The sequence below is a fragment of the Rhinopithecus roxellana genome, chromosome 3 (assembly GCF_007565055.1).
Source record: "Rhinopithecus roxellana isolate Shanxi Qingling chromosome 3, ASM756505v1, whole genome shotgun sequence".
In the NCBI taxonomy this organism is placed as follows: domain Eukaryota; kingdom Metazoa; phylum Chordata; class Mammalia; order Primates; family Cercopithecidae; genus Rhinopithecus; species Rhinopithecus roxellana.
The window spans coordinates 72,670,072-72,697,308 of record NC_044551.1 but is presented as its reverse complement, the minus strand read 5'-3'; the positions used below and the strand labels follow the sequence as shown (position 1 = coordinate 72,697,308).

The following is a 27,237-nucleotide window of genomic DNA, read 5'->3' as shown; positions in this document are numbered from 1 at the left end:
TGTAAGACCATTATTTCTTGTATGTAGAACTGGAGTAATAGCTGTTGGATTAATTGTTCCCTACCAGTAAATCAAGATTTTCATGTGTAATCAATCAGCCATAGACCTTGAGGTTTTCCATGTCCGCTGATGAAAACAAGCATTATTCTCATCACTGAGTATGGAGCACCGTTTCCTCTAATCCCTTAAGTGGTTCTTTCTCCAGCCTCAGGGATTTTCCACAGGTTTTGAATAATCGAAGGAAACACTATGAACATCCACAGAGTTCTTTCTCTCTCTGTGCACCTTTCTCATCTCTGCTTCTCTGTCCTGTGAGCACCAGCCATCCCAGTCTTCCCAGACTCAGATTCAACAACTTGTTATCACCATCAGCCTCAGCCTGCGTTCTTCTATGCACTTGTGTCTGAAGGCAGAATGCTGAGGAAAAGATAGTTTTTAATCTCATCTAATATTCTGTGTTTTAGGGATCATAACCTTCATTGACAAAAAGAGAGAAAAGGAAATATTTTCACATGATGCATGAGGTGATGAAATATAACAAAAACTATGATGTTAAAATTGAGTATGTGGAGTCCTCATTGTGCATAGTTCTTTTATGAATACAGCTCAGTTATCACAGTTGAAAAAACGCCGTTCAGCCCGGCGAAGTGGCTCAGGCCAGTAATCCCAACACTTTGGGAGGCCAAGGCTGGCGGATCACGAGGTCAGGCAATCGAGACCATCCTGGCTAATATGGTGAAACCCCATCTCTACTAAAAATGCAAAAAACTAGCCGAGTGTGGTGGTGGGCGCCTGTACTGTAGTCCCAGCTCCTTGGGATGCTGAGGCAGGAGAATTGCTTGAACCCGGGAGGTGGAGCTTGCAGTGCACCCAGATTGAGCCACTGCACTCCAGCCTGGGCGACTGAGCAAGACTCTACCTCAAAAAAAAAAAAAAAAAAAGAAAGAAAGAAAGAGCCATTCATCTAACAACACAGTTAAATTTTCAATTATATATATATATATATATATGGCTCACTCTGTCTCCCAGGCTGGAGTGCAGTGGTGCAATCTCGGCTCACTGCAAGCTCAGCCTCCCGGGTTCACACCATTCTCCTGCCTCAGCCTCCTGAGTAGCTGGGACTACAGGTGCCTTACACCACACCCGGTCACCACACCTGGTTAATTTTTTTTTGTATTTTTAGTAGAGACGGGGTTTCACCGTGTTAGACAGGGTGATCTCCTGACCTCGTGATCCACCTGCCTTGGCCTCCCAAAGTGCTGGGATTACAGGTGTGAGCCACCGCTCCCTGCCTATCATAATATATTAACTTGAGTAATTGCATGCTAGCCTAGCAGTCCTCAAGCCACTACATAAATAACAGTGATTATACTGACCAAATATGTCACTTTTTTCAAAATTCATTGGTGATTGACCACTGTGTATCTATTCTTCAATTCATTCACAGATACTCAAATGTGTTTTGCATTGTCTGGTTGGTTCTCAGTGATAAACTCACATGACATGTTACAAAAATGGATAATTGGAAGAGGATATTGGCCAACATAGATGAAAGTGTAGTAAACTAAATATGACACCCTTGAAAGTAAAATTCGAATCAAACACAAGTGTAGCTGTAGAAGAAATTACAACCATAGGAATATTGATACAGTGTCACCACTTGAGATCTGATGCCACTCTAGATCTGATGCCAACTGAACAGTGAACAGGATATTGACATATTGAAGAATGTGGATGTAAAGAAAAGAACAAAATGTCACAGAGGAAGCAACACCAACACTAAATATCCTATTGAAGGAACTTCAGAGATGTTTTACAACAAACTCTGAAAGGAGTACGACAATTTGCCAAGGCAAAAAACGATGCATAAAATATGATACAGAAGAAGGCAAGCACTATTTAAACTGTGCTTAAGTTTTGTTTTTGTTTTTGTTTTTGTCTTGAGACAGGGTATCTGTTTGTCGTCCAGGCTGGAATGCAGCTCAAGAGATCCTACCACCTCAGTCTCCCAAGCGGACTACAGGTACACACCAATAGCATCAGATATTTCTCACTTCCCCTTCCCCTTCCCCTTCTCCCTCCCCCTCCTCTTCCCCCTCCCCCTCCCCTTCTCCTTTCCTTTCCCTTCTTCCCTCTTTCCCTCCCTTCCCTCCCCCCTCCCCTCTCCTCCCCTCCCTCCCTCCCTCTCTTCCTTCCTTCCTTCCTTCCTTCCTTCCTTCCTTCCTTCCTTCCTTCCTTCCTTCCTTCCTTCCTTCCTTCCTTCCTTCTTTCCTCCCTCTCTTTCTCTCTTTTGTAGAGACAAATTCTTACAACATTGCCAGGCTGGTCTCAAACTCCTGGGCTCAAGAAATCCTCCTACCTTGACTTCCCAAAATGTTGGGATTACAGGCATAAACCACCAGGCCTAGACAAGGTTTTCTTTCTTTTTTTTTTTTTTTTTTTTTTTTTTTTTTTTTTTTTTTTTTTTTTTTATAAAGAAACAAAACACTTGAATTCTCAATGTTTCTAGTGTGTCAAATTATAGCATACTCAATAATAGTTTCTTACTGTGTTTTTTTTCATTTTCTATACATTTATGACCAATTGTAGAAGAGTTTTAGAGCTTTGACTAAAAAATTTAAAGGTAGTAGAACAGTTGTGATTTTCTCAATTAATTATTAAGATAGATCACTTCGCACGGTTTTCAGCAGGCACAGACGTTTCTATGGTTTCTCACTGCCATACAACACGTAGTAGAATTCTTGAAGAAACCACTAAGAAGGGATCAACAAACTACTTTTTTTTTGTAAAGAAGCAGATAGTAAATATTTTAGACTTTGAAGGTCACATATAATATCAATATCATCTTTTACTTTTCTTTTTAACCCAGCCTAATAAGATGCCAAAACCATTCTTAGATCAAGGGCTAAGATATTGCTTTCTAGATTTAGCCCACTAGTCATAGTTCACCAACTTCTGAACTAAGATAACAAAATAAAGACTTAGAGTTAATGAACAAATAATAATATTATTTTTTAATTTAATTAGTTCAAAAGATGATAGAAAAAAAAAAACAAGAGAACAAAAGTAGATGATACAAATAGTAAACAAATAGTATGATTATAGATTCAAACCTAACCCATGAACGATACCTTACATGTAAACAGTGCAAATATCTCAATATGTTATTTAGAAATGAAGTTAATCATCATTACAAAAGTCTGTTTGCAGGTAAATTTTTCATGGTCACTCAAACGGATCTGAGACAGGGAGGTTAATTTCACATTCAAAATGTCTCCTGCTGGCCCAGCACCAGCACCATGGCTCACGCCTGTAATCCCAGCATTTTGGGAGGCCGAGGTGGGCAGATCACCCTAGATCAGGAGCTCCAGACCAGCCTGGCCAACATGGCAAAACCCCCTCTCTACTAAAAATACAAAAATTAGCCAGGCATGGTGGTGTACACCTGTAATATCAGCTACTCAGGAGGCTGAGGCATGAGAATCCCTTGAACCCAGGAGGCAGAGATTTCAGTGAGTAGAGGTTATGCCACTGCACTCCAGCCTGAGCAACAAAAAAAAAAAAAAAAAAAAAAAAAAAAAGAAGAAAGAAAAAAAATAAAGTCTCCTGCATACTCAGTCTGTAATTATAGAGTAGTTTATTATTTCCATCTTTTTTATGAATTGCATTATGATATTTTACCTAAAAATCAACAATGCTTAATGAACACTTGGCTTTATTATATTGCTTTCACATGTTTGGGTTTTTGTCAAAATATAAATGTTTTGAAAGCCAGAAGTAGATACTACTGGTCATAGTATTTCCTCAGCATCTAACTGAGGTTCTCAAATAAACATTTTTATTGAATGATTGAATAAATAAATATAAATGAACAAACATATATGTCCACTTAAATGTAAGGACTGCCTGCTTTGCTTTTGGCAACATTCTTTCCAGTGAGGGAAATATTCCTTTCCAATAACATTTCCATGTGCTTTTGTATTCTGTATATTTAAAGACCTGTGCAAGTTTTATACCGTGTTTAGATATCTTAATGTTTAGCCATTATTCTGTTGTTGAGAGTTTGAATAGGTTTCTATTGTGTATTTTATAAATAGTACTTCCATAAACATTTTTTTTTCTCTTTGGGGTTAACTTCTAAAATGTTCAAAATGCTATTATTGGATCAAAGACATAAAAATGTACTGTTTGTTACCTATTGTCTGAAATATTGATTCCCAATGATTTGAATTAATCCACAGAGCTATCATTCATGTATAACTGTTTCTTACAAACCTGCCAATAACATTTTTACTTATTTTTATAACTTTAATTATTTTTAGGGCATTTATTTTTCTCATGTGGAGAGACAATTTGACTTTTCTATGTGATAATCTGTCATCTGCATTTCCTCAATTATATCAGCTATAGACCAAAATTTAATTTCCTTATTGATAGTTACAATAGCAGTTAAGGTGAGGATGACTTTTTCCATTACTGAGTTGTTCCTGATGTGTATTACATTGATATCTCACAACACTTTATATCACCTTTAAGAATTTCTTTTATTATTTTCGATTGTTTTTTCAACTTAGAGCTATGTGCTTTAGAAAATTATGATATAACTTGACTTAAATTCTGGTAGGTTAATCGTCCTCACCATCTTTTTCTTTGAAAAATGTCTTCTTGAAATGTCTTATTCGATCACTGGGCTAGAAAATACAAAATGATACTGAGACATCTTGCAGTGCTCAAAATAAGAAAGTGAAAAGTGCTCAAACCCCAAAACAATAAGCCAGGGTTCCCAGTAGTAAAAGCTGGATCAATCTGAGTAACGAAGTCAGTCAAATAGCATTAGATTACAACCCAAAGTAAAAACTAAATATCCAGGTGTAAATGTGAATATAAATAAATTACCAAATAAATAAATGAAGAGGGGAGAAGAGACAAATATCCTAGAGAAGAATTTCAGGAAATTTTGTAAATCTACATTTCAAAAAGTTAGAGAAAAACTGGCAGTCCCTCAAGTATGGACTATGCTTAGTGACTAGCTTCCAAAAGGACAGTATAGAAAGCAGCATTCCAGTGGAGACCTTACCTAGGTTTCAAGGTTAACATGATCACTAATGAGCAATATTGAAAACATCTGCCCATGCCATGCTATGATGTGCTGAGAATGGCATTTTTACCTCTGTAGTCTTCCTCCCAAAGCCCATAACCAAGTCTGTCCATTAGCTAAAATATTTTTAAAAACCCAAACTGAGAGACATTCTACAAAATACTGGAGTCCACCTCAACAATGTCAAAGTTATTAAAAAACAAAACAAAACAAACAAAAAACAAAACTGTGAAGCTTCCACAGCGTAAAAGAATCTAAGGATACATGATGGCTAAATGCAATGTGATTTTCTGGTGGAATTCTAGAGGTGAAAAAGGTTATTAGGGAAGAAACATGAAAATCTGAACACACCACAGAATTTATTTAGTAACAATGTATCCCTATTGGCTGATTATTTGTGACAAAAGTACTAAAGTAACTGAAAATGATGGAAAGAGGGAAGTGGGTTGTGGGATATACAGGACCTTCATACTATTCTCTAACTTTTCTACAAACCTGAAAGTATGATAAAATATAATGATTCATTAATATGTTTTTCAAGTTTTTAATTACATAGATTTTCCATCACTCTTTATTACAACAATATTCATCCCATTTCCTTGCCTGCATACATGTAAGAAGACATGACAATAAAATAAACTCTGGCAGGAAATATTAGATAAACCAACTGATCTGTTAATGTTTCTCTTTCACTACATATAGTAAATAGTTAAGACTACAGAATTTATAAGTCAAACATCATAATATTCTTATCAGGTATATGTCTGGCTTTAGAAATTGATTTAATTTATAAATTTCCTAGATTTACATTTCTTCCAACTACTAGATTAATTCTAAATCTGTATTCTGTTGAGAGGATCTAAGTCATCACCTTGTTCCTGAGGCTATGGGATGGCCATGCTCCTCTCATATATGTTATAATAATTGAAGTCCTTACCATATAACAAGATCATTTTTAATGGGCCCCACACAAATAATAAGGACTGAAATCTTTGTTAAGTGTTATTCAAGAGCACAATGATCAACACAGTCACGATCTACTAAATCACTAAGTGTCATTAGAAGCCAATTCCATATTCTAACCCATACTGTCACCATTCTTCAGCATTGAAGAGCTTGACCTTCACTTGTGATGTCTCTATGAGGAAATGTGTGGAGATGACAAATACCCGCCTCACCCCACCACAGTGCTGGTGAGGAGAGGACACTTTCCATTGTCCCTTCAGAGGGAGTAGAAGAGTGAAGCTCAACAAATGGGGCAGCAGCTAGATCTTTCATAAAGTAGGTGTCCAAAATGAGAAGATTTCCTTAATGCCAGTGCATACATCCTAAACAAGAAAATGGTTTTCACAAGCTTTATTATTTTTTGTCTAAGTTGGGTAACATGAAACTGACTCAGAAATGTTCATAGAGTTCACACTTTTAAGCTAAAAAGTAATTACATGTTTTTAGCAAAGTCCTGTCTTCAGCAGTTGGTGTACTGAAAGAAGCATCTTCATCTTCTTCATCTAGCTGCAGATGACCAGAAGACCATGGAGACTTTATTCCTTTGCCATACAAAGAGTAATAGTCTGGTTTAAGAATTTCTGCTTCAGAATCACTGGATTCACCAGCTACATAACTTTCTGCTATACTCTGATCCATTAGAACTGCTGGAAACTCCTGCTCTGCAAATATATATGCATTACTATATATTTGTCAAAATTAATATTTTGACAAATATATACAATACAAATATTAAATACAAATATTTTTGTAAATAAAATACAAATATTAATTTGTCAAATTTAATATTTAATAAGTGCTAAAAATGAGGTTTACTAAAACTAAGGCAAGAAGAAAGAAGAACTCAAGTATCTCTATAACCATTGAAGAAAACAAATCAGTAGCTCATTTTTTCTACAACAAAACTGTGGTATTATAGGATATCTTTAATGAATTCTACTTACCATTCATGAAAGCAATAATTCCATCTCACACAAATTATTTGAGAGAATGGAAAACATGTTGATACTGCCTACCTGACTTTATGTGGTTAGTATAAGTTTGCCATCTAAATTCAATAAAAAGCGTTGAAGAAAATATATTTTACAGGGAAACATCTTGTACAAAAAAAAATTTATAAAACTCAAAAATGTTAAACAAGAAAATGGAAGATAATAATTTTCAAAAGTTATAATTATCAATATGGACTTTTTCCAGATCTTCAAATTTGGTTCAAACGAGAAATGTTATTTTAAGCTAATAGTTCAGGTTAATTTATTAAAAGAGAAATAAACAGGTCAATAGAGTTATAAATATAGGTGAAAAGATTTAATATTCATTTATGAGTAAAAAAATAAGACGCTATGATTGAAAGGCAATTCCTTCTTCTGCTAAAGGTATATTTAAAGACAACCTTAAGAAACTTTACGATTAAGAGTAAAATGTTAAACATTTTCTTTGAATCAAGAACAAAATAGGAATTTTCCCTATCATATTTTTTATCTGATTTTGTTTTAGATTCTTTATTCACGCAGAAAGACAAGGAAAAATATATATCTATGTATATAGATGTATATTTTTTTCTTGATTACACTAACACCGTTCCCTGCCAGATACTGCTACATATATTTGCTCCTTTCTAGCAAGACTTTCTAAAGTTTGCTCTCATGTGCTTTCTCCACTTTTTCTCACTGCATTCCCTTTTAACTCCACTGCCAAAAGAATCCTGGACCCACCACATCATGAAATTATAGACATCAAGCACACCTATAATCTCATGGAAACCAAAGTTAACAGTCAATTCAAACCTTTTGTCATTCTTGACTTAGTAGCAGCTTTTGACAAGGTTGACACATTCTCTTCTCCTTACATTTTCTTTGTCTTATCAGATATCTCTGACTGTTAGGTTTTCCTGCAGCTTAAGAAATATTTATTCTCAGTTTCATTTTTTTTTTTTTTTTTTGTCTTCTCTCTTCCCACACCCTCATCTACCATACACATGTCTTAATGAGGTCTTGCCCCGAAAACGGACCTAGTTCTTCTCTGACTACACTCACATTTTTTTACATATTATCTAGTCCCATCACATTAAACACCATATAGAAGGTAATTACTGCTAAGAAGTTCCAATTTACAATTCAAAACTTCATGGATCTTACTATATCCAAAGCTGAAATCTGTTTTATCCTCCCTAATGCTCTATCACTTCAAATAAAAGCAGATTTATAGTTTCCAGTTGCTCAGGCCAAATCTTTGACTTAGGAGTCATCCTTAACAACATTCCCCAAAACTCCATATATAATACTCCAGAAATTTATATCGTATCAACTTTAAAGCCAGAAGACAGAGTGAAAATTTCATTTTTTTAAACTTTTATTTTAAGTTCAGAGGTACATGTGCAGGTAAACCCATGTCATGGGGTTTTGTTATATAGATTATTATACAGATTATATATAATTTTTGAGTTTTATAAAATTACTCATTTTATACAAGATATTTCCCTGTAAAATAACTTATGTTTAACTATTTTTATTGGATTTAGATGGCAAACTTATATTAGCCACATAAAATCAGATAGGTAGTATCAACATGTGTTCCATTCCCTTAAATAATTTGTGTGAGATGGAATTATTGCTCTCATGAATGGTAGATAGAATTTACTAAAGATATCCTATGATACCTCAGTTTTGTTGTAGAAGAAAATGAGTTACTGGTTTGTTATACAGATTATTTCATCACCCAGGTATTAAGCCTAGTACCCATTAGTTAAACCGTAATTAGTATAATATCAGCCTTCTGCTAAAAGTTCTACAGTATCTTCCCATGCAACACAGAGTAAAAGTCAGAATTTATAAAAGACCCTACATATTAGTTTCCGATTCCTATTGTAAGAAATAACCACAAACCTAATGAATTAAAACAACACAGATTCATTTTCTTATAGCTGTTAAATGTCAGAAGTTTAAAACCAAGGAGCTGATAGGTTTGCATTCCTTCTAGAAGTTTCAAAGGAGACTCTGTTTCCTTGCCTTTTCCAGCTGTCTGCATTCTGTGGTTTGTGTCCCCTTCCTTCATCTCCAAAGTGTATCATTTCAACCTCTACTTCCATTGTCACATCTCTTTTTTCTGAAATTGACTCTCTTGCTTCACTCTTAACGGAGACCAATGAGTTATATTGGCATCACCCATGTAATCCAGGATACTTGCTTCACATCAAGATCCTTAATTTGATCACATTTGCATAGTCACTTCTGACATTTGAAGTGACATGTTCACAGTTGTGAGGATTAGGGTATTGCCATCCTTGGGGGCCATTATTCAGTCTATCACAGCCTAGGGATTCTGGGCACCCCCTGGCCTGTTACCTCCTTTTCCACTTCACCTACCACTTTCCTCTTGCTTCTTTTGCTTCAGCTACACTTGACTCCTTGCTTTCCTCAAGTATTCACCACAACCTCCCAATTTAAAACATTTGCAGTAATTATTTATTCTTCATGAAAATAGTAACCCTCTTGATAACTGCCAGTCTCATTCATTTCCTTCCAGTCCTTTGCTCAAATATCACCTTCGCCATGAGGAAGCATTGATCACCATGACCTGTTTTGCCCTATTCCCAATATTCCTCACCTTGCTACATCTCTTCTCTTCTGATTGCACTTACATTTGCAACAACTATAAGAATATGTCTCACGTTTATTTTGAATTTCCTATATTTCTCACTAAATGCAAGCTTCGTGAGGACAGGATGGTTGTTTTCCATGCAGTGATGTGACCAAGTGACCTAGAGATTGCCCAGAAAATACTTGGTGCTCCATGCCTGTTACGAATTTGTGAACGAAGCAATCCACAAGAAAATAATCAGTAAGAAACTATCAGTAAACTATCAGTAAAACACTTGAAAAACTTCAATACATAGTTATAATCATCCCGAAGTGTCGAAGTAACCTAAAATTGAACTGTTTACTAAATTCTAGAACAGAGAACCCAGCATGGAACCCTTAGCAAATTTATTTATTTCATTATCTGCTTGGATTTATTTTTGGTAACACAAAAAGTAAGTGTTTTGATCTAAAAAAAACTTAATTACAAAGATGAAAGATTACTGATATTTAGAAAAATGTGAATAAAAAAGATATTATTAAAATTCTAAAAATAAGAAATTAAGATGCTGACATCAAATAACAGGAGCTCATTCACTGCTGGTGTAAGTTGTCTTGGTTATAACTTAGAAAAGTACCATGACAACTTCTGAAAAGATTAAAGCTAGGTACGTACTATAGAAGAACAATTTTACTTCAGATTATATACTAACGTACATGAGTATCAGAATGCACATACAGAAATGATCGTAGGAGCATTGTTAGTAACATTGAAAACTAGGGGAAGAGGTAATTCCACATACTCACTGATATGTGCATAACATATCCATTGAAATGTGATCCATATTAATAGGATTGTACCAAATTCAAATACATTTATGGAGAAAGACACTCTACACAACAATATTTGGCAAAAGAAGAAAGATAAAAGATTATCTGAACTATGATTGCACTTTAATTTCAAAAACAGCCAAAATTCTAGTAGTTTATTTAGAAATACTTATGTAGATATTCAAACCACAAACAGACATTACTATCACAAAATAAAGTTTAATGGCACCTCTCGGAAGGAGAAATGGTGTTGCTATTAACACACCACAGAGAGGAATTATTGGGGGCTAGAAATTTTCCATTTCCTGGACTGGGAAGAGGACGCTTCCATTGATTTTTATTTATTGGTTAAAGTGTATATATGTTTTATGTAAATTGAAATATGCATTCTGTTTAAAATTTTTAAAACATAAAGGTCAATTAATAAGGAGAGACTGTGGATCAAAAGAAATACTACCATGTCAATGGAACGATTGACAAAGGATCTGAACACATTTTCAAAATGCAAAATGCTTTAAACACATAGATGCTCATGTTCACTTAGCATGAACAATAAAATGTCACTCATAAGCCTTTTCACTTATAAAATAAATAAAAATGATAATGGTGATATAGTGATTTGCTACAGTTGTAGAAAAATAGTTACTTTCATAGTCATTGGTTTAAGTTGAAACAACCTCAATGGAAAGCAACATAAAATCCCTATCAAAGTTTAAAACTTTTCAAGACTATAGTTCAGCATTTCTACTTGTAATCATATTTCCTAAAGACATAACTCTGTGTCAAATTGCTATATTAGCAATTTTTTTAAAAAAACTAAATGTCCTTTAAAAGTGTTAAAACAATTCTAGTGCACCCATTAGAAAGAATATTATTCAGCTACTCAGAAAGAGAAAAATGTCTTTATGTACTGTAATGCAATGAGTCCCAGTTTATATTTTTAAGTAAAAAAAAAAAGCAGATTACACTAACATCTCACTTTTCATAAAGTACACTGCTATGTTTCCAAAAACAAGATAACACACATGCCTTTACATGTTTCTCTGGGAATATGTAACAAAAAACTGGAAATATATGTTTTTTTAAAGAAGAAAACTGGGGGTGTCTGAGGATCATGATGCGAATCTTAGTTTTAACTGTATACCTTTTCTGTATAAAGTGCATACATCATCAATTCCAAATATAAATTAAATAATAAACACATAATGGCTATGAAAATTAATTGGATTTTTCTGTGAAATAGTCAAAAGAGCTCTATTACATATGCAATCTTAGTTTTGTACTTAACTAGAAAAAATCTGCTAATTTATTCATCACGCTACTTAAACAAAAATATAACTGTTTTGATGTGGTAATATATAGTAATAAATATAATAATTTTTTTTTTTTTTTTTTTTTTTTGAGGCAGAGTCTCACTTTGTCACCCAGGCTGTAGTGCAGTGGCGCAGTCTCTGCTCACTGCAACCTCCGCCTCCCGGCTTCAAGCAAATTTTCTGCCTCAGCCTCCTGAATAGCTGGGACTACAGGCATGCGCCACCACGCCCGGCTAACTTTTGTATTTTTGGTAGAGACAGGGTTTCCCCCACTTGGCCAGTCTGGTCTTGAACTCCTGATTTCATGATCCACCTGCCTCGGCCTCCCAAAGTGCTGGGATTACAGGCATGAGCCACCGTGCCTGGCCAAGAATAGTCTTAATAATGGTGAATGAGATATAATGTTGGTTCTAATCCTGGAGTCATACATTCAGGGTTAGAAGCCCATCTTTACAACTTTCTCGATTCATACTATTAGAAAACTTAGACAATGAGGGCACATATTTTCTCTTAATTATAAATGAAGGATAATTGGATCTACATCATGAGGTTGTTGAAATCCTAAAAAAATAAAATAAACTTTAAAGGTATCACTATCAGGCTACATCAACTTTCAAAATATTATATATCTCATTTAACTGTATCCCCCAAATTTTATGTGACAGTAATTATACAATATTTTGATTCCAGAAGAATGTTAAGAACTGCTGATGAGAAAGGTCTTTTTAAAAACTGGTGATTTAAATTAGCATGGTTTTTGTTTGCTGATTATGTATGATGGTGACTTTGAGCTTAATATAGATATATTTAACTACAATTTTTAACAAAAAGAGTGAGCTCACCTGATGTTCACATTCACATCCTTTCTTTTGCCTTTTTTTTTTTCTTTTGTGAGACGGAGTCTAATTCTGTTGCCAGGCTGGAGTGTACAGTGGCACAATATCGGCTCACTACAACCTCTGTCTCCCAGGTTTACAGGATTCCCCTGCCTCAGCTCCCCAAGTAGCTGGGAATACAGGTGCGTGCCACCACGCCCGGCTAATTTTTTGTATTTCAGTAGAGACAGGGTTTCACCATGTTGGTCAGGCTGGTTTCAATCTCCTGACCTAGTGATCCAACTGCCTTGGCCTCCCAAAGCGCTGGGATTACAGGCGTGAGCCACTGTGACCAACCTCACATCCTTTTTTACTATCCACATCATAATATATCTTACCTTTCTAGTTGTTCATCATTTCAAATATAGCTTTTTTTTCCCCCGATACAAGGTCTCACTCTGTCATCCAGGCTGGAGTGCAGTGGCACGATCATGGCTCACGGCAGCCTCAAACTCCTAGGCTCAGGTGATCTTTTCACCTCAGTCTTTCTGGTAGCTGGGACTACAGGCACATGCCACCATGCCTGGATAATTTTTTGCATTTTTAGTAGAGATAGTGTTTTGCCATGTTGCCCAGGCTGATCTCAAACTCCCAGGCTCAAGCACTGGGAGACTTTGCTTCAGTCTCCCAAAGTGCTGGGATTGCAGGCGTGAGTCACTGCACCCGGCCCACTTAATTTTTAACCTTAATAATATGACTCTGAAAACCTAACATGTAGCCTTCTTCCAGTCTGACTCAAAGCCATTTTATTCTCATTTGCCCCAATTATTACAACAAGTCTCTCCTGGGTCCACACTGATCTCTAAATTGCTACATCTGTCCCTGTGATGAGTTTGTATCACTCAACAAGATCAGTCATCAATTCCTTCGAATGTTTTGCTTCTTTGGCCTCTAGAAGGGTCATAGTCTCCTTCCCTCCACCAACACACAAACATACTTTTTCTTTAGAAAAAAAAAAAACAAATGGAGTTTCACTGTTGTTGCCCGGGCTGGAGCGCAGTAGCGCAATCTTGGCTCACTGCAACCTCTGCCTCCCAGGTTCAAGCAATTCTCGTGCCTCAGCCTCCCAAGTAGATGGGATTACAGATGCTTGCTACCACACCCAGCTAATTTTTTGTATTTTTAGTAGAGACAGGGTTTCACCTTGTTGGCCAGGCTGTTCTCAAGCTCCTGACCTCCGGTGATCCACCTGCCTCAGCCTCCCAAAGTGTTGGGATGACAGGCGTCAGCCACCGCGCCTGTCCCAAACATACTGTTTCTTGGATGTTCTCTACGTCTAGAAGTAAACATAATCAAAGGTCATTTCCTAGATTTTTGGTTTTTTTTTCTCTTTATTGTGTCCCTTCAGAAGCTCAGTTATGACAGGAGCAGAAACCTAGTACACTCATGATTCACATTTCTGTCCCTCTGCTCTGCTAGACTCAGGAAAATCAAACAGACACAAACTAGATTTGATGCTACGCCTATGATGTAGACTTGTAAATAGCGACAGAGAAGTGTCAAAGGAAATTGAAAAAGCTCAGTCGTCTTGGGCTTTTTGTGGGGTGGTATTTGAAAATGACACCACTGAATGCTGAGAAATTTGATGATGTAAGTTAAGCTAAACTGCAGCCAAATATAAAATGTTCCTTCAGAAAATTTGATATAATAGTATACATTCTTACAGCTCAGTCTCCTACTTGATAATATACCTCTAATCTTGGGGTAGGATTTAACATTTGAATTTAAAGTTTTACATTTAATAGCTTTATGTAATCTATAAATGCGTAGTATATTTTTAAACATGAAGCTTGTGAGATAATTTTGCTAAAGGGGGAATCTGAAATTTACATTAAATTCCTTTTGCCTATTGTGGATTAGAGCTCTAAGGAGAGAAGCAAAGGTTTTAAGTTATAGTTTAACGAAGTTGCTGCTCCCCTCTCAATTTTAATTCACCTGTCTGAAAATGTACATGCTTTTCTTTAACTCCTCTTTTTTATTTTTTTGAGACAGTTTAGCTCTTTTTGCCGAGGCGGAGTGGTACAATGGCGCAATCTCAACTCACTGCAACCTCCACCTCCCCGGTTCAAGCGATTCTCCTGCCTCAGCCTCCCACGTAGCTGGGATTACAAGCATACACCACCATGCCCGGATAATTTTTATGTACTTTTAGTAGAAACAAGGGTTCACCATGTTGGTCAGGCTGGTCTCGAACTCCTGACCTCAGGTGATCCACCCGTCTCGGCCTCCCAAAGTGCTGGGATTACGGATGAGAGCCATCGCATCCAGTCATGTTAACTCTTAATTAAAATTACTAGGAGTCATGGGACACAGTTCAGTGATTAATAACAATAATAAAACAGTAAGATAGCCCATATTCTTTAATAAAATGGATGTAGACGTTTAGCTATGTGAAGTGAATATTTAAGAATTTACTTTAGGAAACCTATTAAGGGCTCCCTCCTATTCATGCTTTCATATGAAACAAGTGAGAACGTGAATATATGAACATATGCCAAGTATGAGATATTGATGAGCAAACACATTAACATACATCCCTCTCTTTCACTTACTTTACAGAAAAGAGCATTATTCTTCAATGCAATGGGTACAAAATTTAATTGAACATATAATTATATATTGCCTCCAAGAAAGAAAATGACAGAGCTCTGGTAATTCATAATATCATATTAACAATAACCATGCTTCATTGCTATTATATATGTACTTACTTGTTATTGACAAATTATATTGAGATAACATCTACAGAGCAAAATTTATGTGAGATTTAATACAGTTTTCATTTACCAAGATTTCCCTTGCACTTTTACTAAAAATCACTAACTTCATTTTCATATAATCTTCATTCTTGACTACATGTTTTAAAAATTCTGCATTTGAAAAATGATTGGCTAAACTATAGATATAAATGTTTTATTTTACTTTGAATATTTTGATTGAATAAAGTTTTTCAAATTTATGATGAAGAATTATGAATGCAAAATTTACGCATTCAGGATTTTCCTGAATATTTTGTTAAAATGCTATAGTGAGATTTGAAGATGTATTTTCCCTACAAAACTGCTAGCTAAAATATTATTGTATGGAGAGATACATACATGGCATGCATTCTGAGAACTAAAAACAAAGAGGTGGTATGCTCTGCAAATTATCACGGTTTTCTGCAAGTCATGCCTCTATTTACAAATGCTTTTATTACTTCTTACTTGAAGTCCCTAGAGATTTTAATACAGGTTTACATTTTGTGTGTTTGTGTGGTCTTTACATATTAAATAAATAATGTCTATATTCATGCAAATGTCCACTCATCAGGAAGATATTTATAATCATTTAATCCAAAGAAGTCTCTGTCAATGTATATCACATCAACTTGATTAATGTTTTCCAGGACTTTTTCTAAGTAAAATTTACTAACGCATTTATGTTTTCATATTCCATTCATTATGTGGTTGCAATGGACATGGTTCAAATAAAAAATAACTGTGTCCCAAAATCCCTATATCCCCCTACCCCATTTAACTACTAAAAGCAGATTTATATTTAGTAAACAGTTGTTTTTCTTGTAGGTCGTTTTGGTCATGTTTGGATAATTTTTTTTAAATCACTTGAGAATGTTTAGTCTCAAGAACAGTCTCATTTCAATTATCAAACAGAGTGTTTTCTACATACTGAACTCTCATAAAATGTAAGGATTGTCCACTTGTGCAATTGAGATTTATTTTAGCCTAGGAAGTTTGAAGTGGTGGAGGTCAGAACAGCTTCTCCTCCAACTTCGTTCCAGCTACTCCTTCTCCAGCTGCAGCCAGTTGACATGACTGTGTCCATATTATCAAGAGTAAAAGGGATGCAGTCTAATATGGTGGACATAGTTGCTATTTCTGGGCTTTATTGATATTTAAATTTGAGTTAGTCTCTCATGGATCAGTTTTTACAGTTTCAGAGAGATCCTCCAGAAATTCTCAATTCTAATTTTCTTATGAGGTATTTCACATCAAAAATACATTCCCAAGGAATAAATAGATCAATAAAGCAATAAAAGCATGCTTTTTGAGTCTTCAATCTTAACATTTAGTAACATTGATTCATACAGAAAAAAAACCCCAAACTGTTTCATTTTCACTGTATTTACAAGTACTGCAGAAACAGAACATGGGAATATTTGTCGACTATTGTTTTGTTCTTTGTTTTGGAGTCTCTGCTATATTTGAGACAAAAGAGGCCCATAACTTGCTGTTATTCTTAGTATTTGTTCTCTTTCTTAAAGGCCGGCACTTTGTGAGCAGAGAGCTTATATTTTCCCTACTGTGTGCATAATACCAGAGTGGTACCTAGAAGGTCCTCCATATATTTACTGAAAGAAGGAATATATACTTCATGCATAGTGGGTGTTTGGAGCCGACAAGTCTATAGAGAAGGATGACCACGAGACTGGAGAAAAATATATGCTTTAAGATTGGACATAAACAGGAGGTCAGGAGGTCTTGTCAGAAGTCTACACTGTGGGAAACAAACAGTAATGCTAACTCTAAAGGGAAGAATATAATTGAGAGCATATTTAGAAGTATTGAGAGCATATTTAGAAGTAAGAACCCATGAAGAAATAAAATTAGAACTGTTAGGAAAAGGCAAGAGAGATTTTACTATAAGGACTTAGAATCAGATTTATGATTGCCCCTCTACGTTATTGATTTTTTTTTTTTTTTTTGGTGTTTTGGGATTTTTCTCAATTTTTGGTTTTGATTAAAATCTATTTTTAACATGCTTTTTTACCACCTGAGACTAATTATCATATAAAATATAGACAAAGTTTGTGCAGTAAGTATAAAATTAGTGATTTGCTTAGAACTGCATATTTGTTACAACTAAAAGTAAATTCAAGATTTTACAGTTTAATATCATTATTTACTTTAGATTTGAAGACATGGAAGCTGGGGAATTTGAAATTATCTCCTCAACCCAACTGGATTGAGCAATAGGAAACTGACTAGAAACTACATGTAAAAAAATATTAAACTAATAAAAAATAGGAGTTTATAAACACAATGTTCCTTGAATTTAAATTTGGAAATTTTAAAATATTTACAGAAGGTTTCACTACGGAGGTAACATATTTCACAAGTAGGTTCCTTGAAGTTCAACATGTGAAGCTCTTGCCTTGGAAGATAAAGAGAGGGGAGTAAGTATACAGGAAATATCCACATATTCCAATAAATTCCAGTACACAGGAAGATTCTTAAAGGTCAGTGTTATGATTAGATCACGGAAAAAATGGAAAAAGAAAGCTCTTACGCTAAATATGCTTTTGTTTAGAATGTATTTAACAGAATGATTTACCGGAAAATGTTTCTTTTTATGGCGAACTCAACAAATAAATGTTTTGAATTGAGTATGTTTGACTTTGTTTCTTACAAAACAAAAGGAGTTGTGGCAGTGACAGCTAGCCAATGGGTTTTACTCCTCTCCTTTCCCTCTCTCTCTCCCTCTCTTAATTTTTTTTCTAAATGAGTTTTTAAATACACATATAATTTATATTTATAATGTAACATTATTAGAAGTGAGTACAATAATAGAAATTATTTAGTATACATATACTATATATAGTATATATATTATATATAATGTTAGTGTGTTAGTGTATATAATATATTATAATCATGCCCTTTGATTTCATGGATAAGTAAATGAAGGCCAAGAGGAGTTAAGAGAAGGCCAAGAAACAGTGGCAAAAACAATGCCACATCCTAGGTTTTCTGATTGACAGTTGTATTTTTTGTTAAGTTCCTCTCTGCTTTAACCCAATGAGCAGTAATGGTTTTTTCATTTTCCTTTAACCACATAGCAGTAATGGGTTTCTATATGAGAAACGATAGGCATCAATTCTTCCTAGAGTCTGGTTAGCTAAATTGTATAGGTATTTAAAAATTTTTTTCTTCTGCTCCACACAGGTGCTTTCTAGTCTTGTCCTCATCAAACCAGTGTAAGCCTCTCCATCGCTAGTGAGAGAATGCTTTGTGAACTCCCCAAATATTCCCGATATAGAGAGATATCTGTCACTGTGTTTTCCTATGTCTAGTGATTGGAACACATATTACTCCAACATCTAAACCAACCCAGAGGCATTGAAACACTTATCACCATATCACATGCCTACTTTAAAGGATATAAAAACTGGAAGAATAATTTCTGAAAGAAAATATGACTATATGATAAATTCCTTACAAATAATGATGGAGAGAATATGTGGGGGATTTTAAGTTTTGTATACTTCACAAGGAAAATATATTTTAGCCTCAAGTTATATTTATTAAAATGTTTATTAAAATATCATAGTTAAACATTGCCTTTTTGGCATATCTTCATCTGTATGTTTATCTCTTTTTTTAAAATTTTTTATTATACTTTAAGTTCCAGGGTACATGTGCACAATGTGCAGGTTTGTTGCATATGTATACATGTGCCCTGTTGGTGTGCTGCACCCATTAACTTGTCATTTACATTAGGTATATCTCCTAATGCTATTCCTCCCCCCTTCCCCCACCCCATGACAGGTGCCCATGTGTGATGTTCCCCACCCTGTGTCCAAGTGTTCTCATTGTTCAATTCCCACCTATGAGTGAGAACATGCGGTGTTTCGTTTTCTATTCTTGTGACAGTTTGCTGAGAACGATGGTTTCCAGCTGTATCCATGTCCCTACAAAGGACATGAATTCATCCTTTTTTATGGCTGCATAGTACTCCATGGTGTATATGTGTCACATTTTCTTAATCGAGTCTGTCAGTGATGGACATTTGGGTTGGTTCCAAGTCATTGATATTGTGAATAGTGCTGCAATAAACATACGTGTGCATGTGTCTTTATAGCAGCATGATTTATAATCCTTGTATATACCCAGTAATAGGATGGCTGGGTCAAATGGTATTTCTAGTTCTAGATCCCTGAAGAATCGCCACACTGTCTTATCTCTTAAATAATATTTTAATTGTACCAGTAATTAATGTAATACAAATAATAAGGTAATTAATACAATACTATAGTATAGACAAAAAATGTTAAAGCATCTATTTCACAGATTATGACATGAATACACCATGGAAACTACAAAACTGATTGAAATGTGAACTAAAATCTAGATACTCTGGCCATTAAAAGACTCAGAGAAGTCTGAGAGTTATAACACCTAAATCATTTCTGTTACTCTAGCAGTTCAGCACAGTCTATGTGGAAAAGAACTGGTGAACACATTCATAAATTCCTTACACCAATACTCATTAAAGAGTTTTCTAATTTGTTCTCATAAAGCAGAGTAGGAAGCATAAAATTTGAGTTGTATATCAAGATGCATATTATCTTAAATTTACCAACTTAATTGTCTTCAGTGATTAAAATTTCTAGACTAGTCTTCTCTGCCAAAGAGCCAAATGCCACCAGATGGCAGAGGGAATTCAATGTAATATGACTCAGGTTAATTCAATCAGCTAAATAGTTATTAAGATCTACTCTAAGAGCTTAATACTCTCTCACTGCTCTAAGAGATATGAAGTACAGTTCTTGAGGTCAAGGTGTTGATATTTTATGAGATAAAAATAAAAAGAAAATAAGAAGTAGCTTGACTATCATGAGAGAGTATGTAATGTAATGATAACTCAATTTACCAACATTTATTAGATCATCATAAAGTACTAGATGAAGGGAAATAGATGCAAACAAGCTAACTGCTATGTACAGGAAGAACCAAAGAAAACTATTTATAGTTTCTACAGCCCAGATTTCAATTATTATATTTTTACACAGTTAGTTTCATAAACTAAAAGTTGTCTATGAGAGTAACCTTCACTCTCTATTCCCAGGCTTTCAATCAATGAGATCTGTGGAAAGCTTGCTACTTTGTGTTTTGTGGTAAGATTCCTTAGGGTGCTATTTCTTTTCCTTTTCTTTCTAGTCAATATGATATTTAACCTTTAATATCATCTTTCTCATTTTACCAAATATTTTAAAAGGTCTGAAATGATTGCAATATGACAAAACATATCAGTGTTTCAAAATCAATGAAAATGTTGTCTCAAAAATAGGATTTTTAGAAGAAAAAAGCTTTTGCACAATTTTAATTATTCCAATGAAGATATCACAGTTAAGTTTAATGCAAAAGTTGGCAATGCAGCAATGTATCCATCATAATTGTGTAGTGTTAACATGTGATTTATGTTAGTGTACTTAATTGCCTTTTATTTCTTTGACATATTCTCGTAGACTATCTATAAAAGTAATAATATTGGCTATTAAATGAATTTCTTCTTAAGCTCTCAAGTCAACAAAGGCATTATCTGACTTCAATTAGATTCAGATCGTGTCAAGAAAGAAAATTTGAACTTAATACAACCTAGTGTATAAAGGCATTCATTAGTGCTTTTATGTTAAGCTTCTCATTTCATTCCCGATCACAACTAATTGTCCTCACTAACTTTATAACTCTGTAGAATGAAAACTCTCCTCTGTCCACCTCATATTGCAATAACTAAACTATTTTTACCTGCTTTTCTTCCTATTTGTTTTTCTTTATACAAAGGCACCCATAGTGTGGCCTAAGAAAAATAAATAACATTCATACTTAGAATAAATTTTCTTATAATAAGTAACATTTTAGTTCTTTTTTGTATTTTTTTTTTTTTTGAGACAGAGTCTTGCTCTGTCACCCGGGCTGGAGTGCAGTGGCCGGATCTTAGCTCACTGCAAGGTCCACCTCCCGGATTTACGCCATTCTCCTGCCTCAGCCTCCCAAGTAACTGGGACTACAGGCACCAGCCACCTCGCCCGGCTAGTTTTTTTGTTTGTTTGTTTGTTTTTTGTATTTTTTAGTAGAGACAGGGTTTCACCGTGTTAGCCAGGATGGTCTCGATCTCCTGACCTCGTGATCCGCCCGTCTCGGCCTCCCAAAGTGCTGGGATTACAGGCTTGAGCCACTGAGCCAGGCCCATTTTTGTCCTTGAATCATATTTTGATGACATTTGCTTTCTTGTTCTGTAGAAGATTAAACAACTTTGAAATGTTGCTTCCTCACTGAACTCAATAGCAATGTGAAATATACATATACATATATGTATTGTCATTTAAATGACCGTATTTACATACAGCTTTCTCATTATCATTGCTTTCTAACCATAAATACTAAAATCACAGTTTTGAGTACCTCTTTAATTCATAAGTTATTGGTGGAATTAGTTTTAATAAATAAATGTATGCATTTATCATGTTATATTCATTCCACAGTTTTTATCATATTAGAATTTGTATCCCGTAAACAAAAATGCTTTAGGGAGATTTAAAGAATTATATTTATAAAAACGATGGTTTGATGGCCGTCAAATTTTCATCAGTAAAATATATAAAGAGCAAATGTAAATATGTGCCATTTTAACACAGACTTACCTTGCCTACGTATTGATAATCAGATCCTGTATATTCTTCCAGTAGGAAAAACTGATTCCACATCCAACCACGTTTTTGACGATGGAGAATTTTGCCATCACTCCTTGGTACACGTGAACTTAAAATTCTTTGCTGTGGTACAGGCGTCCTTCTGAACATTATTTCCGGAGAGCAGAAATGTGGCAGGCATACCCAGAGTAGAAACAGTAGCAAAAATTGATATATTGTCATAGTTCACTCCTTGACAAATCCCAACGTAGGTGAAGAGAAGTGGTCCTATTTTACCGAGTTGATTTTACTGTGTTTCAACTGGTTTCCAACATTTCATCAATGTTTTGTACATGTTTCCCAAAGCTGCAAACAAACAAAAAAAGTTAGTTGACAACATTATCATTCTTACTTTTGATTTTAAATTTAAAGTGACAATAGTTTGTTAATAACAACCAAAACATTCATTTTCTTTATTTTTCATAAAATAACGAATAGTTTTGAGAAATATTACTTGTTTAGCAGTATGTCCACAATTTATGAAAATGTTGTAAATGTTTATTTCCACCAAATCGTAAAGAAAGGACATTATTAGGCTTTTTTTTCTTTTGGCACTTTAACAGTTTTTAGGAATTGCATTCCTATATAAACAGGAGATATAGTTCATCTGCATGTCAATTTTTTCAGAGTAATTTAACACGAATTGAAAATTTGAAAACAAAACTGTGATTTAAATAACCTACAGGAATCATGCCTTCTGTTGTGCAATTTTATATTTTAATGTTTTTAAACAGTGGCATACTTTCTTCAAATTTAATCCTACTCAGAGGTAAAAGTAAAAGCACAAACAAAACAAAACAAGACAAACAAGTGAGAAAGCTAGGAATGCCTTCCTTTGAAGACCTCTCCTCTCTTCCCTGTTAGGTTGGACTGTGGGACACCTAGAGATTCCTTAAGTAGAAAATAATCACTACCACAGTGAACCAATTTGTAGTATAATTAAATCTAGCAGATAGTCTGCTTCTAACTACCTCTACTGCCTGGCCTAGAACTCTGTTATACCCGAGGCTGACTATGGTAACAGCCTACTGACTGCTCTCTGCACCCTCCCTGCCACTATTTTCTTAACAAAATTTCCTTAGAAATCTATTAAAATTTAAGTCAGATCATGTCATTTTTCTTCACAAAACACGCCAGCGGTTTCTCATCCCACTTTGATAGAAACCAAAGTCTGTCCAATAATGCTGCACTCAATTTCATGATTGCTGGCCACCTCTCTGACCATGTTTCACTTTAACCCTGCACCACATCTCCCTAAACTGACTCATCTCCAGCCACAGGGTCCTTCTTGCTTTACCGTGCAATACATTTCACATGCTGCCTTCCTTAACCAGCAACTTCCTACTTGTTCTCTATGCATAGAATGATTTTCCTGTAGATATTGACCTAGCTAGATCCTCTGTTCCCTTCAGGTACTTCTTTAAAACCACCCCTGAAATTTCATATGTTCCATTATACTACATGTATTTCTATTTATTTATTTATTTATTATTTATTTATTTATTTATTTATTTATTGACTGTGTGCATATTCTGTTTTTCTGCTGCAATCCCATGTAAGAAGATACTTTTATTCTTTTCTTCATTACTGTATTCACAATGCCAAAAAAAGAATCTTGTTTATAATAGATGTTCAATAAGCACTTTAAATGTATGAATAAATGAATGAATGAATTGCAAGTGAATGCAAATATTTGACTACCATTTACCTGCTATATGTTCTTATGCCCAAGCATTTAGGCATAGAAATACATATTTTTGAATTACAATAACTTTTATATTATTCTTCATTTATATTATCGTGAATATACTTGTTTTATTTTTTGTATGCGTCGATTGTCTTTTCTTTCCTAATATGTATGGATTTTATTTCAGGATGTGATAAAGTATTTGTTATAAAAAGTGATTTGAGAACCAAAAGGACTTAGTTTCACTTCTCTAATACGGCATTGCATTATAAATACTCCTACTTTTACATTTATGCTTTCATCCACAGTAATTTGTTAGCAACCTCTTTACTTTTTGTTTCATTATTAAGAAGATTTAATAGTTAATATAAATGTTTCAAGGAAATAAGATTAATAGTGAAGCAGTGTCTCCCTTGAGTGTATTAAATGACAGTGGAGTTGTCCACAATGCTTGAAGATGTACAGCATGATAGATGGAAATTGTATTTCAATATGTCATGTAATACTCTACTTGGAGTTTAGAAATTATCTGATGCATAAAATGGTCTTACATCACAAAGCACTGAAACTCAAATTGATTGGATTCTAAGTAATAGGAACATTTACCAAAATAGGGGCTTTCATATGTATTAGGATGTGCTAGACGGTATTCTCCAGAAATGTACACTATTCCCAAGAGGCAGGGGAGAGTTTGTGTAAGTGAAGGTTTCTGCTTTCTTCTACAAAAGCTTTAAAACTTATTGAAGAAATAGTCATTCTCGTTTCATCTCTTTTCTCATTTTTAAAAATTGTCAGGAATTCTATGATGCATTGGTGATCATTTTCAATACAGTTATAACCTTCCCTAGTGTGAAAAGCCTACGCACCAATGTTTTGGAAAAGAGTAGGTGGGGACTAGAGCTATAAAGGTTGCTATTGAATAATTGGAACCCCACATAATGCATGAGATCATTTCCTTTGTTATTGTCCAAGTTTCAAATATTTAATGATAAAGGTCCTGAAGAATCCCCAGTAAAATGCATTATTTGATACTGATGCAAGATAATTAGAGAATATTTAAAATACATTTTACATAAAGACTACAGTATTTGACAAAAACATTGCAAACAATGACATGGCTAAATAAAAATAGAAAATTATATGAAACAAATCTAACATTTAATTTGTCTGCAGTTAGTTCTTCCTAGTTGTGTTCAAAGTAACTAGGAGCCTACCTATGAGGCATTTCACAACATTGTGACTTTATTATAAATATCACTAATCATCATCCTTCCAGTAGCCTAACTCAAATTACAGAATATCTTGGGCATTTCCATTTAACCAAGTGTACCTTTTACATGGTCAGTCAATATATTGCATTGCTGCTTTCCATACCCCCCATGGCTCTCAGCTGTCCTTTTTTCTGTCAATGTGTCATCACACTATTTTAAATGATCATCATTTCATGCAAACAGCATACAATAACTACTAACAGCCGTTTTCCTTAACCTCAATCTTTCTTATTTAAAATATATCCTACAGGGTGTTAGCTAAATTAATTTTCTAAAACCCACTTCTCCAAGACTCAAATCAATTAAAATTTTTGAACATGTCTATCACTGGGAAGATTAACATCAAAACTTTATATTTCATTTCAATATCTGGAACCAGATAAGTTTTAAAACATCATTTTGCAGTATTTCTAGTTGTTTTAATTTCAACCCGAATATGTAACTTCTTATATGTATAAACTATTTCCCCACTAATATACAATTCTGAATAATATCCAGGTGATTAGAAACGTATTGAATTTCTCTCAACAGTAAAAAGTGGTATATACAGATGTATCAATATATTTAATTAACTGATATATTTATAAAAGCCTCTCTAAATATGTTGGACTATTTATGATGAGAAATAAAAGCTAAATTTTAGAATATAAAAATATTACATAAGGGAGCTGTTGTGCTTGCTTGAAATTATTAACAGAATTATAATGAAAGGAATCAGGTGGGTTGAAACTACTGCTAAACTACCTCTCTAACTAAAACTGCTACAATTAATGAAATTCTATAATTTCAGTTCCAGTTAATTTTATTTTCAGAAAATATTTTCAAAACTACAGCTTTATTTTAATATAAAAATAATTTAATATGAATACCACATGAACTTTAAAAATTATTAAAACATCCTTTAGCCATTCTGCAATCCCATATTTCCTTTAGACCAGTGCTCCTCCAAATTTAATGTACATTCACAACTCCTGGGTCACTTCCTAAATATCTATGTTCTCATTCAGCGGGTCTACTGTAGGGCATAAGATGCAACATTTCTCATATGTTCACCTATAATGCCAATGCAGGTGGACCATGTGCTTTGACGGGCAAAGCTGTAGACCTCCCTCAAACCTAAAATCATCCCCAGAATGTTTTTATAACTTTTTCCTATTTAATGCTTCAGTCCCCAGATACGTAGCCTACTACAATGAGGGGAAAACAAGCTTTACGGTGACTGCAGTTAGAAGATCAGAAAATTATTTCTAAATAATCTAAGGCCTTTTTCCATATTTTTTTAACCAGAAGAGTTTGTTTGCTTCAAGCTACAGTACATACGATAGCAATTGTTCTCCTAATCATACTGTAAACCATGCTTTTCTTTATATGTGTATTTTAAAGCATTTGTCTCACTGGGTCTCATTTCATTTTTACAATTACAGGACTTTCATTATTCATCTGAAATAGTTATCACAAATATTAGTTTCTCTATAACCTGTTAATTTTATTATATAGTCAGCCCAAACCAGCAGATCACAGAATATAATATAATGGGCATTTTGGCACATCTCAATTACTAATTAAGTCTCCACACATCACAGATGATCAATTAAGCGATAATCTATTCTTGGCTAATAAAAGGAATTAGTCCTTCTTCAGTCAATTTATTATGTTGATTAGGAACCTAATTACCAGCTTTTAAAAAATATATGTATTATTTATAAGAGTAATCGAAAATGATAAGATTATAGATATAAAAGTCCCTATAGATAGACAATTTTAATCCTTTTAAAGTTTCATAGAACGAATACAGTCTAATAACATTTCAACACTGAGAAATAAAGGAACATTTTTCAGATGTGTTTATACAATTAAAATGAGTCGGTGCATACTAAAGTCTTCCTTCTTATTCAGCTGATACCATTTTATGCATCTAGTATAAAACACCATGTGAGATAATTGAATCAAAGCATTACACTAAGGACTCAAATAATATGAGTCCATATGCTTGATCATATTATCCAAGAGTTCACTACACATTACCTACTGTGCTCCATTGTCATAGAAAATGTATAATTCTACATTGAATATTTATCACTCTATTTTAAGTATTCTGCATATGTAT

At 34.3% G+C, this 27,237-nt stretch overlaps 1 protein-coding gene across 4 annotated transcripts in view; it reads right to left on the bottom strand.

Moving 5' to 3' along the window:
• CDH10 (cadherin 10) overlaps positions 1-27,237 on the bottom strand; it is a 168,995-nt gene that overhangs the window by 87,104 nt on the left and 54,654 nt on the right. For all 4 annotated transcript variants that reach the window (XM_010380197.2, XM_030927406.1, XM_030927407.1 and 1 more), the window contains exon 2: positions 22,125-22,478. In XM_010380197.2, the coding sequence (XP_010378499.1) occupies positions 22,125-22,355 (231 nt within the window). In that variant the 5' untranslated portion in view covers positions 22,356-22,478. The remainder of the gene's footprint in view (positions 1-22,124; positions 22,479-27,237) is intronic.